Source organism: Panthera onca, chromosome F2 (assembly GCF_046562875.1).
Source record: "Panthera onca isolate mPanOnc1 chromosome F2, mPanOnc1 haplotype 2, whole genome shotgun sequence".
NCBI lineage: Eukaryota > Metazoa > Chordata > Mammalia > Carnivora > Felidae > Panthera > Panthera onca.
Genome location: NC_138356.1, coordinates 6,808,135 through 6,826,978, shown reverse-complemented (window position 1 = coordinate 6,826,978; position 18,844 = coordinate 6,808,135). Strand labels below are relative to the sequence as shown.

General features: G+C 48.3%; 1 protein-coding gene across 2 annotated transcripts in view; it reads right to left on the bottom strand.

Moving 5' to 3' along the window:
• The window catches only part of RGS20 (regulator of G protein signaling 20), an 85,802-nt gene that overhangs the window by 51,491 nt on the left and 15,467 nt on the right, over positions 1-18,844 (bottom strand). The window contains exon 2 of one of the 2 annotated variants that reach the window (XM_078441563.2): positions 7,626-7,925. In XM_078441563.2, the coding sequence (XP_078297689.2) occupies positions 7,626-7,925 (300 nt within the window). Of the gene's footprint in view, positions 1-6,094; positions 6,763-7,625; positions 7,926-18,844 lie in introns of those variants that run through there. The other variant, XM_078441562.1, reaches the window with a different exon arrangement.

Below are 18,844 nucleotides of genomic sequence, written 5' to 3'. Positions count from 1 at the left end.
TTCAGTGTTATAAACAGTCTAACTCAATAGCGTCCTAATGACCTGCATCTGCCAGGAATTACATTAAGTCAGAACTCTTTTTGTACCGTTCCCATTAAATACCCAGAAGCATCTATACACTCCTATATAGGAGAAGACATATGAATTAGTATCTGGGTTATTGCTAGGAATGGATATCTGTAGAAATATAATAAAGGTCCAGTTAAAATCTTGGATTGGGAGTAACCTGTTCTGCGAGTGTTCTGCAAGACGAGCAAACATTTCTAATACATTTTAAGTCGATAAACGAGAGACGTCTTGCAACACGAGTAGTATGTGATGCTGAATGCCACGTGATCACAAGTGAACCAATGGTTCTTCTCTCCCTCCCTCTCTCACTGCAGGATTGTGCGTGATTATCAATGCAATGCCACAATTCCACAAAATCCTCAAAAGGAGGCAAAAGCAAGTGTCACTGGACAGGTTCCTTGTTAAAATTGCATAAAACAAAAAAGATTCCATTGAGCCAATAGATAGCAGTGATTCCATTATGATAGTGGAAGTTGTCCTACACGGTAATGATCCTCTCTCTTGTCTCCCTCATATCAGTCACAAAGGTTTTCAAAGGTAAGTGCAGGTTAATTTGCTCTTCTTTATATTTTGTATTTTCTTTATCTGTATTATATTATGATATTGTAATCATTTTTAAAAAAATTTTAATATTTAATCTTAGAGAGTGAGAGAGCGCGTGAGCATGCGGGGCAAGGGCAGACAGAGGGAGACACAGAATCCGAAGCAGGCTCCAGACTCTGAGCTGAGAGCATACAGCCTGACATGGGACTCAAACTCATGAACTGCGAGATCATGACCTGAGGCGAAGTGGGGTGCTTAACTGACTGAGCCACCCAGGCGCCCCTGTAATCATTTTTATATGATTATTTTGGGGTTGTGGAATGAATCATGTGAGTTTCCATTATTTCTTATGGAGAAATCGTCTTTGATACACAAGTGCTTTGGATTACAAGCATGTTTCCGGAATGAATCATGCTCGCAAGCCAAGGTTTTACTGTATATGGTATAAAGTCCACACTTTTGGGATTTTCTTGGAGCCGTCAGAAGATAACAGAAAAACAAACGTGTACTTTTAAGCAGTAGTCTAAGCTCGGTTCCAAAGGCAATAACTTATCACTGATTACCAAGAAATTAAGAAATCTACTGGTACCTTAAGTCTCATTCTTACTCTACCCTGAGATGTAAAATTCATTTGCAAAGGTGGGTAAGGCATACGTTGCCTCATGCTTTCCGCTGTCTTGCCACAAATGCAACAGCTCTGTCAGTTTATGTTGATCTAGCCAGCCAGCCCTAGAAGGGTGACAAGTGCTACGTGTTGCCAGCCTCAGAACTGCACCACAAACCTGTGTTCTAGCTCTTGAGCAGATACTGCTCAGGTAGCATTAGAGGCGACGGGCACCTAACGGAGATAAACCAGACAACAAAGGATACTCCTCTACTTCACTGCTGGGCGACTAATAACCCACTGCTGGGTTGTAACCCAGGACCTCGGGGAGTCAAACTGCTAAGTAACCGCATGAGATGCCATTGTCTAAAATCCAAATGCTAACTGTATTCCAAAAGGGTTCTACAGTTTAGCGTAGAGTTAAATAATTAGTAGAAATTGAGCACTTCCAAACCAGAACAGTTAACTGGCTTTAAAAAAAAAAATCAGTGAAATAATCGAAGTAAAACATCACTGCTGGGCAACAGGGCTGATGATGCCTATTTCACAAATGATTCCCCATGCAAATAGCTAGAATCTAATCAGCCAGATTAGAATCAGGGTGATTTCTTCTATGACTCCATAACATATACTATCACCTCATGCTTTCACTCATATCACACGCTGCATGTGTGCATGAATGGCTGCTGCAAAAGCTTATTCAATTGTACTACGAACTGACTCACCCATGCAGGTTGTCTAAACTCTCGAGCTGCTCAAGGTAAAATTCAGGGACCATCTCGATAGCACCGGGTAGTCAATGACTCACACTTATTATACTAAAGGCTAAGCTCTGACTCAGAGTGAACCCTGTTAGTTGCTGACTGACACCATACGTAGTTGAATAGAAGAAGGTCACATTGTGAGTCACCTGGTGGTGCACCAAAAACCAACTTGAAATATTCCCAATTGGATAGTGATTCACATTATAATCAGATCGGGACTTGACTTAACACAGGTGATTTCAAAACTCAGTTCTGTAGGTGTACAGAGGTGCAAAGTCAAGGGTAAAATATCCAGTTCGCCCACTGGAAAGAACCATGGTCTCCCTCTTCAAGGATGCAAGCACAGTTCCCAGAAGGGCCTTCTTCGGAAGACACATCGTTCTTATAATCTTAAATGACTCTGCAAGGCCAGATGCTTCCTTGAAAGGTTCTGCCATAGAATTCCTAAACTGTTCTGTGAGGGCTGGACCTTGAGGCTACCAGCTGCATCTGTCCATGGAAGGTGAATGTCGTTAGTCATTAGACTGCCACATGCAGAAATGAAAGAACTGTAGGATTTTGGGATTGATATTCAGGTGCCTGGAATGGAAGTCATTTAAAAGTGACTGCATTAAAACCAGAAAGCTTTTTTTCTCTTTCATTCTTGCTTGTCCACAAAGTCTGGAACAATAAAATCTCCTTGCTATGTAATTTTGAAGGCCTTTCCTAAAAAGCTCTCTTAAGTCAGCAGGAGGGAGATTTTAAGAATTTACAAAAAGCTCAAAAGTGATTTCTAAGGTAAAACTGCTCCAAGGGATTAACAGAACATACAACCAAATGCAGACTTCAGTGGGACCCTGAATTCCAATGCTGGCTCTCCCTCTAGCTTGATCTGTGATCTCAGTCTACCTTAGGTAAGTTATGAGGGTCTACCTTCCACTGTGAGAGACCCTAATCAAGCTGTGGGACACGAATAGCCAAATTACTTCCCGGTCGTTCTTTTTTTTTTTTTTTTTTTTTTTAAATTTATTTTTGGACAGAGAGAGACAGAGCATGAACGGGGGAGGGGCAGAGAGAGAGGGAGACACAGAATCGGAAACAGGCTCCAGGCTCCGAGCCGTCAGCCCAGAGCCTGACGCGGGGCTCGAACTCACGGACCGCGAGATCGTGACCTGGCTGAAGTTGGACGCTTAACCGACTGCGCCACCCAGGCGCCCCACTTCCCGGTCGTTCTTGTGTTGTATATAACACATGGCCTCTAGTTTCCTATTTGTTAAAGGTTCATAAATCTGTAGCAAACAGGAAAACATCAGCCTGGTTATGTAGGAGCCCTAAGGAGAGGGTCAGGAGACCTAATTCTAATCATATTTGGGGCCCTATTAACTGGAGATCTTCAGTAAGGAACTCTACCCTCTCTGAATGTTTCCTCAGCTGTAATACGTAAAGGAATCTGACTTTTATCATTCTAGGTATTTTTTCTTTCTTTCCTCTTAAAGTGATCTCTGTGACCAATCTGGGGCTCAAACTCACAACCCAGAGATCAAGAGTTGCATGCTCTAGGGACTGAACCAGCCAGATGCCCCTATCTTTCTATATTCTTTTTGGCTAAAATGTTTATAATCTCATCTTAGAGAAGTCAGCATTTCTAGCTCCCAAGGTAAGTTTCCAGATGCTCTTATATATAATTGACCTGGTGCAATATTTTAAGGCAGATATTGGATTTTCTGTATATACTATGACTTAACGTGTATTTTTTATACCTACCTGTTTCACAAAGTGAAGTATTTTGAAGGTTAGAGATAATTTTCTTAAAATGCTGTCTGAAATGTGTATGCAAATATTTCATAATTATTTGACATAGAGTCGAGATGATGTAGAAATGCATTGTATCTAACATTTACATATCAACATAGAAAATATTTAGTTTTTCTAATTTTGGTGATGGATATCTTCTACTATATTATACCAAAAAAAAGCATTTTGTTCCTGATCTTTTTCTATACTGTTTTGAAGGCGACTTAGCCAATTTAGCATAAATACAGTAACAGTAATAACAGTTTTTGTTTGGCATGTGGCAGAGCTCTAATGTATTAATTTACAGAATGTTGGCAGCTGCCCTATCAGGTAGAGCTTTTTTCTTATCCTCATACTGCAGACATAAAACAAAGGCACTAAACGTTAAGTAACTTGCCTGAGGTCACACACCGAGGCTGGGATTTGAATTTGAGTTTCAGAGCTCAGGAGTCTGACCTATCCGGCAACAGGGCCTCTCATACGCATTACTGATACGAGATACAAAAGATGCCACCTAGTGAGAAGATAGGATGAGGCACAGCAGAGGTTATGAACAAAAATTAGGTTAGGAGCAAAACCAAGAATTTCCAGAGAGTCATGTCATTACAAATGTCCTTGCCAAGTCTGGGGAGGAAGTCAGTTCATTTCTTGAACTCAGGACCCTTGTTTAGTCAATTCCATAATCTGGAACCACTAGAAGTAAACTGAAGCCAAGCCACGCAAGGGCCCTGGGCCCCGCAGGAGGGGGACAGACCCAAGTGGGGTGAATGGAGACTGGTGCAGGAACTCAGGCTCTCCCCATACTCCAGGGGCAATACGGAGCCAACAGGGCGGGTGACTGCTTCTGCCAGGCTGTGGACGAGAGGAGTCCAGCCCGCACACAAGGCGCCGGGCGCGGTTGGGACGCCCAGCCAACTCCAGCCAGTCCGCCTGGTTGGGACAACCGGGGTCCAAAGGCGTGACGGGCCTCCGCCGGATTCGGAGAAGCAAAGGAAGGCAGGCGAGAGTTCCCCTCGAGCGCGCTCCTTCTCCGGGACGGAAACCATTCACGTTCACTCCTCTAACCTGGCGGCCGCGGGCGCAGCAGCTGCAGCAGCAGCTGCACGCCGGGTTCCCAGCCCGCGCCCCCGCTCTGGCTTCGAGCACCATCCACCGCCGCGTCCCGCCCGCTGCTCGGGTCGCGCGCAGGGCCTGGCCGCCCGCCGGGATCTTCCTCTGAAACTGGCGAGTCCGGAAAACCCACTCCCGGCTCCGAGCGCCGCCTCCACCGGGGCCCTTCCCCGCCCACTCACCCCCCACGCGGGGTGGGCGGGTCGCCGAGCACAAACCCCCCGGGGCGCACCGTTTCCCGCCCACTGCCCGGACGCCGCGCACGCAGACCCCGCCCGAAAACGCCCACCCGCTCGCGGCTCGCATCCCCCTCCGAGGCCCCACCCCGCCCACTCCCCACAGCTGGGGGAGGGGAGTCGCCAAGCACACAGACCCCCCCCCACCCCCACCCCGCCCCACGTCTCCCGGTGCCCTCCTGCCGGCGCGAGGCCCCTCCTTGGTCCCCGGCGCGCGCACGCCCCCTTGCAGTCCCCGCAGCCGGGGCGCCCCGACTCGCTCCAACTTACCGAGCGCAGCTCCGAGAGTGCGGAAGACCCAACCGCCAGGGTTTGCTCCAGAAAAACACCCGCGGTGCCCGCACCTTAACCGCCGTGGCCAAGGCTGGGGGCACAGTTCAGTCCATTCTGTTTTCAAGAGCTTAAGCGCAGACCCTCCAGGGTCCGGCTTCCCGCGCCCACCTGCCGGGTCCCCCGCCTGAGTTGCGCTTTTCCTAAAGGGAGGCTCTGCGAGTCGGGGAGTGTCTCCTCTTCCTTCCCACCTGCGCTCCAGCCGCCCGCCTCCAGCGCCCGGCCGCTTCCTCGCCCTTCTCCCTACCGGTGAGAACGCCGACGTTTCCACCGCCTGGAGTTCCCCACAGCTACTTCGGGGCTCAGTACGCATTTCAGGCTAAAAAGGCCACCCTCCCGCGTCCTCTACCCACTCACTGACCTCAGGCCACAGAGGTTGAGTCGTGCGGACGGCCGGGTGCACCCGGCAGAAACTGATCCTGGGGGCTGGACGCCCCCCTGGGGACCCAGGCACACCCTCAGCCCATACACCCCCACGGTACGCACTGACCAACCTACGCGGCTGGACCCGCGGATGAGGCGACCGCTCCGCTCCCGCCACCGCGGCGACAACGAGGACTCCGGGCCCTGCGTGCGCGCCCCGCTCCGCCCCGGCCACTTCCCACCCCGAGGCCTTAGGGTGAGTCCGAGAGGGGGCAGGGGGGCTGGGGATGCGGGGTACTCACGCTTCCACCGTCCGCGCGGCCAGCCGGAGGGGAAGCTCCGGCCAGCTCGCCTCCGTCGGCCGTGCGCATGCGTCCCGCGTGTGCCTTATTTCTTGTCACAATACCAACTGGTGGCTTTACTACGCCCGCGGTCGCTCTCCCCGGTTTTCCTCTTCCTCCGGCTCGGTCTTTCCTCTCGCCGCCTTCTCCCTCCCTCAAGCTCCCTCCGCTCTGCCTCCTCCCCGCCCCCTCACTCCCTCCTCCCGGGCCGGGCTATCCCGGTCTCGCCTCCCTCTGGCGGCGGCGCGCTCCACTGCGGCGGGGGTCCGGGGGTCGCCCCAGGCTCCAAGCCGGACCCAATCCGCGGCGGGACTGCAGCCCCCTCCTCCGGCCCGGGATTAGGCAGAATCGAGGGTGTGGGCGCGGAGCCGGGCGAGCGCGGAGGTCGTCTGCAAACCCCCCCTCTGCGCTCCCTCCGCTTCGGCGCGCGGGGGCCGAGCGAGACTCCGCTGTGCCGGAATGCTTGCTCAGACCTTGTGAATGAAGGAGGGCGGAGGGAGGTGCGAGTGTGAGTGTGCTGGGGGTGCGCCCCGAGCGGAGGGGGTGCTCACGCCGTGGACTCCCCCGCCTCTGGAGGGCAGCCCCCTACCTTCTCTCTTTCCCCGGGCTTCTCCTAGCTCTGCCTTCCCCCTTCCCCCCGTGCAGCTTCGTCCCACCCCCGTGCAGCTTCAGCCTCTGCTGGTCCCTCTCTGGAAAGGGGTTCCACGCCCTCTTCCTGCCGCCGTTGCCGGACGCCCCACCGGGGTGGGGGTGGGGAGGTGGGGGCTGGCTGGCTCCGGATTCCGGATCCCGCTGAGACCCCAGGCTGCTGCCTTCCGTCCCCAGGGGCTCCGAAGTCTGGGGGTAGGGAGAGCCCTGAAGGGGGGGGGGGGTGGTGGGGAACGCTGCCGCCCAGCTCTGCGGGCACAGAGCATCGAGTGTCCCTATACACCCCGCCGCGTGCCCTCGGGAGCGAGGCGCAGGCGGAGGCCGGAGCCCTGCGCCGGAGCTCGGAGGGCTAAACTGAAGCTGGAAGCTGACCTGACACAAAAATAACATCACGTCATTTCCTCCCCGGCCTCCAGAGCTTGCAGACGCTGAGGGCAGGGGAGTGGGAGCGCGAGGTGGGGGCGGAGGCGCGTCGGGGGTAGGCTTGGAGGAAGGGGGTTGAGCGACGCGCTGAGAGCGAGAGTTTGAGAAGCAGGCTCAGGAAGGGCGAGGGCTCCCTCCTGCTGGCATTGACACTGGAAGGAAATGGTCCAGGGAAAAGTAGCTTCGAGGGTCTACTACGGAAAGGGGGTGTCAGGCGAGGCGCCGGCGTCTTTTTCTTGAACGTGCTCAGGCTTCTCGACCTTACCACCCAAACTCTCTGTCCCGCGCCCCCCTGCCCCTTGCTGGCCAGAGCCCCTGCTGGCCGGGCTTGGAGTGGGTCGGTGGGGGTTGGAAGGAGCTGGGGATGCTGGCGTCCCGGTGAGGCCGGGGGTGGGGCGTGGGTGGAGACAATGGTACTCACGGGCATGGGCGAGCTCTGCCCCGCGCAGGCATCCTCTTCCTTGGGCAGGCGTCCCCCTGGGGGCCTAGGCAGTGCCAGAGCCGCCCGGAGCAGGAGCCAGAGGCGGCCTGGCCGCTCCCCGTGCCCCCGCGAGAGCCCAGCCGCCGGCAGGGCGCAAGCGGGAAGCAGGAGGGAGAAGTCCGGGTGCCGCTGGGGAGCCCCAGAAGGGGGTCGCTGGAGAAGGTGAGAGAAGAATCGGGCGAGGCCAGAGAGGCTAAAAAGTAGGTTGAGCAGCTTCGGGGCAGCGGGCGCGTCTGAGAGCTGTGCAGGGCCGGCGGCAGGAAGAGCAAAAAGTAGGGGGAGAGAAACAAAACCAACACGCCATTAGTGTTGGGTCCAGCTACAGACTGAAAATGTGCTTTTAGTGCCATTTCTACAGCATTTAGAGGCTGTACATTGGGGTGCAAGAGAAGGTCGGCGAGAGCAAAAGGAAAGGCCTTTGGTTAGATTGTCCTTCCCCTTTCTCTCCTTACCCCCCTTTCTTCTTCCTCTCCCCTTGCCCTTTCTAACTTGGCTCCCCATTGTCGTTCTTGGACCAGCTTCAATAACAACCTGGAGCTTGTTGGAAATACAGAATCTGGGACCCTGTCCTGAATATTGCATCAGAATCTGAATGTTAACATTCCCAGGAGTTTCGTGTGCACCTTAAGTATGAGATGCCTCTGTGTTCATATCTCTTGGTTCTTTAGAGTCTCCTACGAATGCAATTCTCCTAGTTCACTTAAAAAATTTTTTTAATGTTTTATTTATTTTTGAGACAGAACATGAGCCGGGGAGGGGCAGAGAGAGAGCGCAAGACAGAATCCGAAGCAGGCTCCAGGCTCTGAGCTGTGGGCACAGAGCCCGACGTGGGGCTCAAACTCACCAACGGTGAGATCATGACTTGAGCCAAAGTCGGACGCTTAACTGACTGAGCCACCCAGGCGCCCCACTCCCAGTTCACTTTCGCAACTCTTGCTCTCCTCTCTTTCCCTCTCACCTTTCCCACCTCCCAAGGTGCCTGGAGCTCTTCCTGCTGGAGGCACAGAAGTTGGACTTGGTTACTACTAACCAAGTGTCTAGAGAAGTGTCTGGGGAGAATTGGATAGTGGCAGAAGACTGAGGGATCCCAGACCCTGGCCGAGTGGAAGACGGGCTGGCTCATTTGACTTTGGTCATGCTGGTGAGAGTGGGTGGGATACCAGGACTGCTCGGGGGGCTCATGAGGGCACAGTATGCAGGGCCCCTTTCTGCACCCTATGTATCCATCTTATTCTCAGGAATGCAGGCCTTTCCACCTTCCACTTCTTGCTTAGGATATCTACAAGGCCAGTGTGAAGGTAAAATTATTGTTATTATTTTCTTTGAAAGTAGAGGGAAGCATTCATTTAGAAAGAAGCCCAGGGTTCTAGACTCAGCCTTGCAACTAACACCACGGCTAACCTTGGGAAAGTCTCTTTATTCTTTGAATTTTTCTACTTCACTTGTGAAGTAAAGGGATTGAAGTCAGTGGTTTTTTAAGGTCACCTGCCTAGTCAGACTCTCATTTTTGAGCTCTGAGAGCTTCTTGGTCCACTAACGTTGAGTGAAGTTACGGTCCAGAACCTAACTCAGCCAATCCAAACAGCCCGCTCAAGCAAAACAAAAAGTTTAATCTGTTTGTGAAAAACAAGAGTGGTGGTTGCCAAGAAAAGTGAAGATGGAGGCGAGACGCCGCGAATAAAAGTGACTGGGTGGCGAGGCGCGGGAGGGGACCAGGCTAGTGGGCAGGAAGGGAGGGAGTCCCTAGGGCGCGGCGGCCGCTCTCCAGGGTCCTGAAGGCGGGAGCGGCCGCGGGCGGCCTCGTGGGCTCGGCGAGGATCCCCCCACCCCCACCCCCGCTTTGTAGTTGCCAGGCCCGGCATGTTTTCTTTGGGCGGTGGAAGTCTTGTGGGAAGCGATTGTCGGGAGGGAGGAGGGAAACCTAGCAACCTATTCTCATTCATGAGACCCTTTCTTGGAAGCCACCGAGCTTGTTGGCTGATTTGTCTTTCGGTCGTTTGTATGCGCTCGGGGAGAGAGTGAAGCTTGGTTAGCATTTCCGAGTAAGTTCACACTGTGTCGCTTCCCTTATTACCTTTTCCTGGAGAATGGGGTCTTTCTCCTAGTATTCTCATTGTCCCCGTTCGTTGCTGCTCTCCCCTCCCCCGCTTTCTGGCATCGTGCGTTTATTTTAGGGGTTGGAGCTGAGAGCCCCGGAGGCTTCTGGAGCAGCGCCAACAGCTCACTCGAGGCAGGGGGAAATGAGAGATTTGGAAATCGCTCAGAGCCTCCGGCCTTGCCTTGGCGCCCAGCATTCGTCATTCAGGGGAGGAGGGCAGAGGACGAACCCCTTGGTCTGGGGTTGGGGTGGGGGCTCAGTCGGCGCCAAGTGAGCTCAGACGCCGCCGCCAGCTGGACCTGGGCGGGTCTCAGCTAACTTCGCGCGCACCTGCCAGTTATAGCTGGCCGGTGGCCGGCCGTGGCAGTGTATGCCTCCAGCGCGCAGCTGGATGGCAGCAGAAACCTAACCGGAGGAGGGCACAGGGTCCTGAAGGACCCTGTGCAAAGGAAGTCAGGAAAGAACCGGGTCAGTCCCTGGTTACCCAGAGCTTGAGTAAGCCCACCCACGACCTTTCCCGACCAACCTTCATTTGAGGGCTTGAGCTAAGTTTAAACTGCTGAAAATGAGCAGCAGGCACGCTTCTGCGATGCATGCCCCACTCCTAGGGGCCTGAAGGAAGCCTCTTGGGACATCCATGGGTCCCAGAATTTGTGTCTCAAGTTCATATTTTCAAATGGTCTTGTGAGAATGTCTGAACCTGTAACCTGACCCTTCCCTCTTCTCCCCTTCCAAGTCCTTCTTCTTGGGTAGTTTGCACCCCCCTCCCCCCCCCCCCCCCCCCCCACGTTCGCTTCATTAGGCATTTTGCTTCGGTCCTTTGCTTCAAGACAGAGACGCTTGTGAGGGAAAATAGTGGAAATGTTCAGGCAGGATAAAAGTCTGAAACTCAGCCTCAGAAACACAAAGCCCGGCTCCACTGCTCCTTTGGAGACATTCAGCTTTTACCCTTCCCTGCACTGGTCTTTTCTCTCAGGATCAGCAGCCTGCCCTCCAATGCTGGCTGGTGTCTGGACACACTGCAGTCACAGGGAGTCTGGGGAGGGACCGCTGGCTTCTCTAACAAGCAGGGATGTGAAGCATGATAGGTGTAGGGTGCTGAAATCTGACTTCCTCTGGCCCTCCTGGCAAGGACAGAGCTCTGGGAGTATTAGTGTAGCCACAAAATTCGATCTGAGACAAGTTATCTGAGGAAAGACCTTCACCTGCCCGCAGTACTCTAGAGATCCCTGTCTTCCTGTTAGGCCAGATTCTAGATGACAGTCAGACGATTTCACTAATATTAGCCGCAAAATGGAATCATCTTGGAATCTGTATTCTTGGAAGCACTGCTCCTTAGGGATCCAAAAGACTTAGGGAATACTTTATGAAGATCGAATTTCCATTTCCCTAATTAATCATATTGGCTATTGAACCATGTCAAGGAAAACATCACCACATCCAAATCAATATATGCAAAGTGTCATCCCTTTAGAAGGCAAATTGAAAATTTTTATTCACCCTTAAATAGCATCGTTTCATAAAAGAAACATCCATGGCAAGATTGAACTACTTTTAACGAAAAATTTCTGAGAGGCTTTAGAATAAAAATCACAGTTAGAATGGAATTTGAAATTGATTTAATTTTATAAGATGACCTGTTTTTTCCCCCTGGATTCTTTTTTTTCTCTTCAAAATTCTGTTTTGGTGTGGTTTGTCCATATTATATATTTTTATTTTATGCTATTTGGAGAGACAGTTCCTCCACTGGGATCCAAGAATCTAATTGACAGTGATTTAAAGCTATAATGGCAAGTCTTTGCTTGTGCTGACTACAAACCATGCAGATTGGAAAATGTCAAGATATAAGATAGACAGATCATGGATATTAAAGTCACAGGTTAATATGAATTTGAGGCCAACCAAACTGTTAATAACATGTTTCTATTAGGGTTCACTTCAAATCTCAGTGTTCCTAGTGAAAGTACAACTGTTAAAAAGAATATCCCTGTAGCTCATAATTAGCTCTGACTTCATACATTCTTTTAATAACTTTTTAAGTGGATCTATGCTTAGGGCTTCTATGGAGGTGTTATAAGTAATTGTCGTATAATGGAACATTGATAGTGACGAAGGCGGGGCTAGGAACAGAAGTGGAGGGGACTAGAAATGAGGACTACTTAGGTGACATGGATGTCCGGGGAAGGGACTCACTGCAGGTTCTGTCTGCTCAGTTCCTTCAGAGACACCTGGGCCTTCTGCCTCCCGCTGATGTTGTCAACCACAGGAGGAGCTTAGGGTAGGAGGTGGGTCTTTATTTGAATATACAGTCTATCCATATATTTATTGGCATTATATGCAAAGCTGAACTCTTGATTTTCCCCTCCAAACTTTCTTCTCCATCTTAGTGAATGGCAACTTGATCATTTTGGTTTAGGTCAAAAACATTGGAGTATCCCTGACTTCTCTCTTTCTTTCATACACTTCAGCAAACTCCCAGCTGCTTCTTATATTCGTAGCTATCACTCTGTGTTGTAGGCTGAATTGGGTCTCCTCCCAAAATCATATGTGGAAGTTCTGAACCCAGTACCCCAGAGTATGACCTTGTTTAAAAATAGGGTGGTAGCAGATGTAATTAGTTAAGATGAGGCATGTTAGAATGGCGTAGGCCCCTAACCCAGTATGACTGGTGTAAAATAAAAGGCAGAAATTTGGACAGAGACACACACACACACAGGGAGAATACCACGTGAAAACGAAAGTAGAGATCAGGGTGATACATCTACAAGCCAAGGAATGCCAAAGATTGCCAGCAAACCATCAGAAACGAGGAAGAGGCATGGAACAGATTCTCTCTCAGAAGAAATCTGGCCACAAGACTGAAACACAGAAACCCTTCCTCAGTTTCCAGCCTGTTGGCCTGCTCTGCGGATTTCAGACTTGCCAGCCAACACAACTGAATGAGTCAATTCCTTAAGATAAATCTCCCTCTCCCTCTCCCTCTCCCTCTCCCTCTCCCTCTCCCTCTCCCTCTCCCTCTCCCTCTCCCTCTCCCTCTCCCTCTCCCTCTCCCTCTCCTTCTCCTTCTCCTCCTCCTTCTCCCTTTCTCCTCCCTCCCCTCCCCCCTTCTCCCTGTCTCATAATCTACCTATCACCTATGTATCCTATAGTTTCTGGTTCTCTGGAGAACCTTGACTAGTACTCTGTGGTACAGGTCTTAACCATCGTTCACCTGGACTATTGGGTTATCCTCCTCGCTGGTATTTCTATTTCCCCTTTGTCTCATTTTGCCTCATATTCCCTTAATACTGAAGCCAGGATTTTTCTTTAAAACGTAGGTCAGGTTAGGTCACTCTGTAACTCCAAACTTCGTATTGGCTTCTTATTTCAGAGTAAAACCCAAAGACCTTACACTAGCCCTCAAGGCACGACATGAACAGTCGCATCCTACCACGAAGGTTTCCTCTTCCTATACAGCTAGTCTTGCAATATTGGTTTTCCATAGCACTTCTTACTGTTTGACGTACTATATATTTACTTCTCTATTTGTGTGACGAATGCAGTAACTTTTTGTTTTTTGTTCATTGCTATATGAATAGGGTCTAGAGCACTGCTTGGACCTTAACAAAGTGCTCAGTAAATATTTGTTGGACAAATGAATGAAAAAAACAAACATAGATATTAATCGCTCATAGAAAGGGATGCAAGTCTGACACACGCTACCACATGGATGAACCTTGAAAACATGCCAAGTGAAAGAAGCTGGACACAAAAGGACAAATATTATGCGATTCCACTTACATGAGGTACTAAAAATAGGCAAATTCATGCAGCTAGAAAGTAGCATAGTGGTTACCAGGGGCTGGGAGGAGAGGAGAATGGAGAGTCACTGTATAATGGATGCAGAGTGTTTGCGTTGATAGAAGAGTTCTGGTAATAGACAGCGGTGTTGGCTCTACAACCTTGTGAATGTATTTAATGTCACTCAATCACACACTTCACGATGGTTACAATGGTAAATTATTTTGTTACTTATATTTTACCGCAGTTGAAAAGAAAACATGAAAACTCTTCAAGATGTGAGCTCAGAGGAGCCCGAGAATGTCCACCCGGTGGGGAAAAATGGCGAAGTGAGTCAGTCCTGATTCTGCCAGAGTTTTCACCCATCTCTTGGGGTTCTCTCGTTTTGATTTCTGCTGCCACCAGCTAAAAGTGTTTCAAGGTCGGCATTGCCAGCTCTCATTCTATTCTACAATGTAGTGGGGCTTAGACTGTAATATGTAGAAGTAGAAAGAGAATAGCTGAAGCAGGGTCCAAGAAAAGTCTTGTAAGCCACTCATTTATTCATCTTTTCAGCATTTGTCACACGTGTCTCAAGTACCAGGCACTGTCCTAGATGCTCTGCAGTCAAAGTGAGTCAGGAAGAAAATGACCTGCTGTTGGAGTGTGGTGAATGAGGGCATAGTAAGGATTTGGGCAAGGATTTGGGATTTTGTTTTAAAAGCAGTGTTAAGTCACTGACAGGTTTTAAGCAAGAGAGCGACATGCACTGATTTATATTTTTAAAAGACTCCTTTGGTGCTTTGTGTTGGAGTGAATTGGAAGGGGACACACACGGGCATAGTGAAACACCAGGCTTGGCGATGGTCCAAGTGAGAGAAGACGATGACTTAGACAGTGATGGGAATAAAATACAGAGAAACGGATAGACCGAAATATTTTAGAGAGAATTAATTGCACTTCAGGTGGATTGAAGTGCAGGCTGAGAAAAAGGGAATTAAAGATAATACCCAGGTTTTCTGAGTTTAGCAGTTGGGTGGCTTGCTGAATTGAGGAAGATGGGGAGGGAAATCAAGAATCCTGGTAAACACACTTCTTAGATGCCTATGAGTCATTCAAATGGAGATGTTAAGAAGGCTACTGTAGAAGAGACTTGGGCTCAGGGTAGAGGTCTGGGTGGGAGTCTAGGAGATGTAAATTTAGGAGTTATTGGCATAATATGGTATTTAAAGCTGTTGGAATTGGGTAGGATTTCTAGAAAGAGATGAAAAGATAGAACAAGATTGAGTCAGTTTAAGGAATTTGAACCATGTCCAGATGGAAATGGGGAGTCATTGACAAAACTTAATCAGGGAGTTCACAGGATCAGGTTTGTATTGTAGAAGGATCTCTCTGTCCTCTGGTGTTACTTAGAAGCAGGCACGATTGGAAAGAGGGATCAGGGAAGATGCTGTTGCAATAATTTTTTGGGAAATGATCTAGAAAAGCATTCAGTGGGATGGAGATAACTAGATGAACAGATCAAGAGATACTTTTGAATAGTGTGAACAAAACCTGGGGATTGATTAGAGGTGGGAATGAGAGCAAGGGCAAGGTTATGCCTCCCAAATTTCAGTTCAAAACCAGATGGATAAGGTGCCATTTTACTGAGATCGAGAACTTAGGAGAAGAAGAGCTTGGGGAAGGGTAAAGACATATTGTTAATTTTGAAGTACTTACTAGACACATAAATCTAGACGGTCAGTAGACTTTTGTAAATTCGTGTGTGAGCTGTAGGAGACCGAGCTGAATGGACTCATCAGTCCATAAGCTGCCTCAGAGCCTTTGACACTGCTCAGATTAGCCAGGGATGATGAGTCCAGTGAGAAGAGAAAAGGGCCAAGGATGGAAACCTAGGGAACTTCCAATACTTCAGTCAATAAAGGGAGAGGAGTTTGCAAAAGAGGCCGAAAGAGGGCAGCCATGGAAGTAGAAGGAAACAAGGCAAAAGGGACATTCGCTGTTACATTCTAGACACTGGCTATTTCTTTCTGTGAACCCCACAAGCAGGTATTGGCCTCATCTCCCTTTTACAAAAAACTATATTGGGACTCAGGTGAAATAACTTGGCCCAAGACACTTATCTAGAAAACAACAGAAGTTTGAAGGAATTTAAACAAAACCTTGGCGTATCCAGTGACTAACTACCCTTTGATCTTTAGCAAAAGGAGTGAATTGTGTGTGTGCATGCTCGCACATATATATATTTGTATATACATAGCCTGTCTCTGGGAGGTTCCAAAGCCGCTGGTAAGACTGAAGAGTGATTGCCTCGGGTGGATCAGGGAGTGGCGGTTGGCCACTGGCCAGATGGATGTACTATATTGTATACACTTTTATGTTCTGTATTATTGTCATAGAGTCTGTACTAAAGAGTTTGGCTCCACCCCCTTTTTTCATGCTTGATTGATGGCTGACAGCTTTCAGTCCCCACTACTCTTCTTCCCTTTTGCCCCACATCTGGGCAACCTGATGGGACAGCCTAGATGCTTCCTCCTTTGGCACCTGCAGGACCTTCACGCGGTGCAAGTCCTGGCTCTTGCAGAGCAGAACCCTCAATTCCCACCTTACCATGAAATCCCAAGCCACTCTCCTTCTGCTCTCTTAAGCCATTTGGACCTGTTAGCATCCTGCCCTGCTCTCCTCGGAGGGCCTCATTACGTGAATAATAAACCTTTCTACGCTCTCTTGGTGTTCGTGTGGCCTCATTGGTCTGGACGTCTGAACCAAATTTGGGGTGTGTGTTGGGGGGAGGGCCCATTCTGCCTATGTAGAGGTGACCACAACAATTGTATTAGTTCACAGCTGTAAGGCTGGACTAGTCTAATTCTGAATTTTCTAGTTCAAAAATATAAATTAACTAAAATATTTTTATTTTCTTATTTTATTGTTTTATTTTTATTTATTTATTTTTTAACTAAAACATTTTTAAATGGTGGGAATAAAAAAGGTCCATGTACCAAAGTCCTAAGATTTTAAGATCTACGTGGGCCTTCTCCTCCATCTTTCTTGTTTGTTAGCTCATTAAAAAAACTGGAGAAGAAAAAAAAAAAAACTAAACTAAACTAAAACCTGTGCTCTTCCTTCCATACTCTTCCATATCTCTAGAGATCAGGAAGGGGATTATTATTACGTAAAATATCAGAAAATTGAAAAGAAAAATTCCAAGTGAATTTTTGAAGCTTTAGTGATGTTTTATGGGCTCTCCAGCTCTATAAAAATTTCATTTGTCCAATTTACTCTATTTTAAAAAATCATGGATGCTTACAATTAAAAAAAACATATATATGTGTGTATGTTGGTATGTATATACATATACATTTGTGTATATGTGTGTATACGCGCGCACACACACACACACACACACACACACACACACACACACATATCCAAGCAGCTATTCCTAGGGAATAGTAAGCAGTACTCTAAGAAAATCCCAATTATATTTTGCATACTTATTTTTATCATAAAATAATTGCCATGTTTTACCCCAATGTACAAACACAAAATGTTCTCATACATGCATCTCACTACTCACCACGCCCCATCCTTACAGCTATTTGATGAGGAAACTACAGACCAGTGAGCTCAGATGATTTGTTAGGACTGGTGGGGAGCAGAACTGGGCCACCGACCAATGCCTCCGACGACTGCCATACTTCTTGACCCACATCCAGGGGACATGGTCATTATTTACTGATGTCAGTCATGATGATTGACAAAGACAGTAATTGAAGACAGTGATACTGTTGATCCATATCCCTGAATGCCCCTGATAGTTGCTAATTGTAGTTAAATGCCTTTGACCACATGATTTCTCTTAGACCAAAATTCCAATTTCCCCTCCTTGTCACACCCAGCAAGTAATGAGAATTCCATGACCTTTAGGCTTCCAAGCTGCCATTGGAGATCGAATTACTGACGTCTCTAGGCACTGGCTCAGTTAATCACATGGCTGCTGATTCTCTACTTTCCTTAGTAATACAGTTAGTTTGCTGAGGTCCTAAAAGGACAATACAGCTTTTGTAATAGCCTGATTTACCTAAAACTTCAGAGCAGTATTTTGAGTCCTAACAGAGAAGCCCTAACATTTTAGACCGTAAAGAATAACACATCAAATGAAGGCTTTAGGAGAATTTGCCTCATGTAGTGTCAGACACCTTTCCTAAGTTAAATCCATGGAGTACAGAATATTGTTATTCTGGAATGAAATACAATACAGTCGAAACCCTGTATAATTTATAAAGTTTCTCTTTAATTATTTATTTTTTTCAAGGAAGCTTGTAATCGTCACGCAGCCAAGCTTTCCACAATGATTGACCAAGTCTAATAAACTTGTAAATCATACATTTATTAATTTCACTTCATATGCAGTTTCTCTTCAGAGGATATAGAACAGGTTAACAAGGGTTCATATTGTAATAGTTCGTCCTAAGGCTTTTCAAGGATTGATGTCAGTAACTATGAGAAATGAAAAACACTTTCATCAAAATCCTATGAGTTGGTAGAAGCAAACAAGCTTGGAAAATGCAAGCGTGAGAACTGCAGGGGACAGGGCTGCTCATATAATTAAAAGTCTTCTTTTTCTTTTTAATTAATTTTTTTTCTTAGACGGAGAGAGACAGAGTGCAAGCAGGGGAGGGGCAGAGGGAAAGGGAGAGACAATCTGAAACAGCCTCCAGGCTCCGGGTCGTCAGCACAGAGCCCGATGCGGGGCTTGAACCCACGAACTGTGAGGTCATGACTTGAGCCAAAGTTGGATGCTTAATAGACTGAGCCACCCACGTGCCACCAAAGTCTTGTTTTTCTTACGTTGTCTGTATATAAAACTTTCCAACACTGCCATCATTTGAATCCTAACATTTCCCCTGGGCTCGGTTGCTCCACTAAGGTGCTTAGTGGAAAGAAGGGAGAAGAGAGGTGAAAGCACAGAGCAGGGGAAAGGCTGTAGTTGGAGGAAGGGGTGGCAGTCAGGAGAGGGAGGTTCTACCAGCCCTTTCCCTTGTGACTTTGAATAAGTCTGTGCTCATCTGGGCTGTACTTTCTTTTTCTGTACAGAGAGGTTTAGTGAAGATGGTCTCTAAGGCTTTTAACAGCTGATTTCTGGGTTCAGTGCACGTGCCCTTTTCTGACACGTAATCACTTGCCATTGTCCTCTCTTGGGACTCCCTTCCCAACACACGTAAACGTGTACACACACAACACACACACACACACACACACACACACACACACACACACACACACACAAAACAAAAACCGT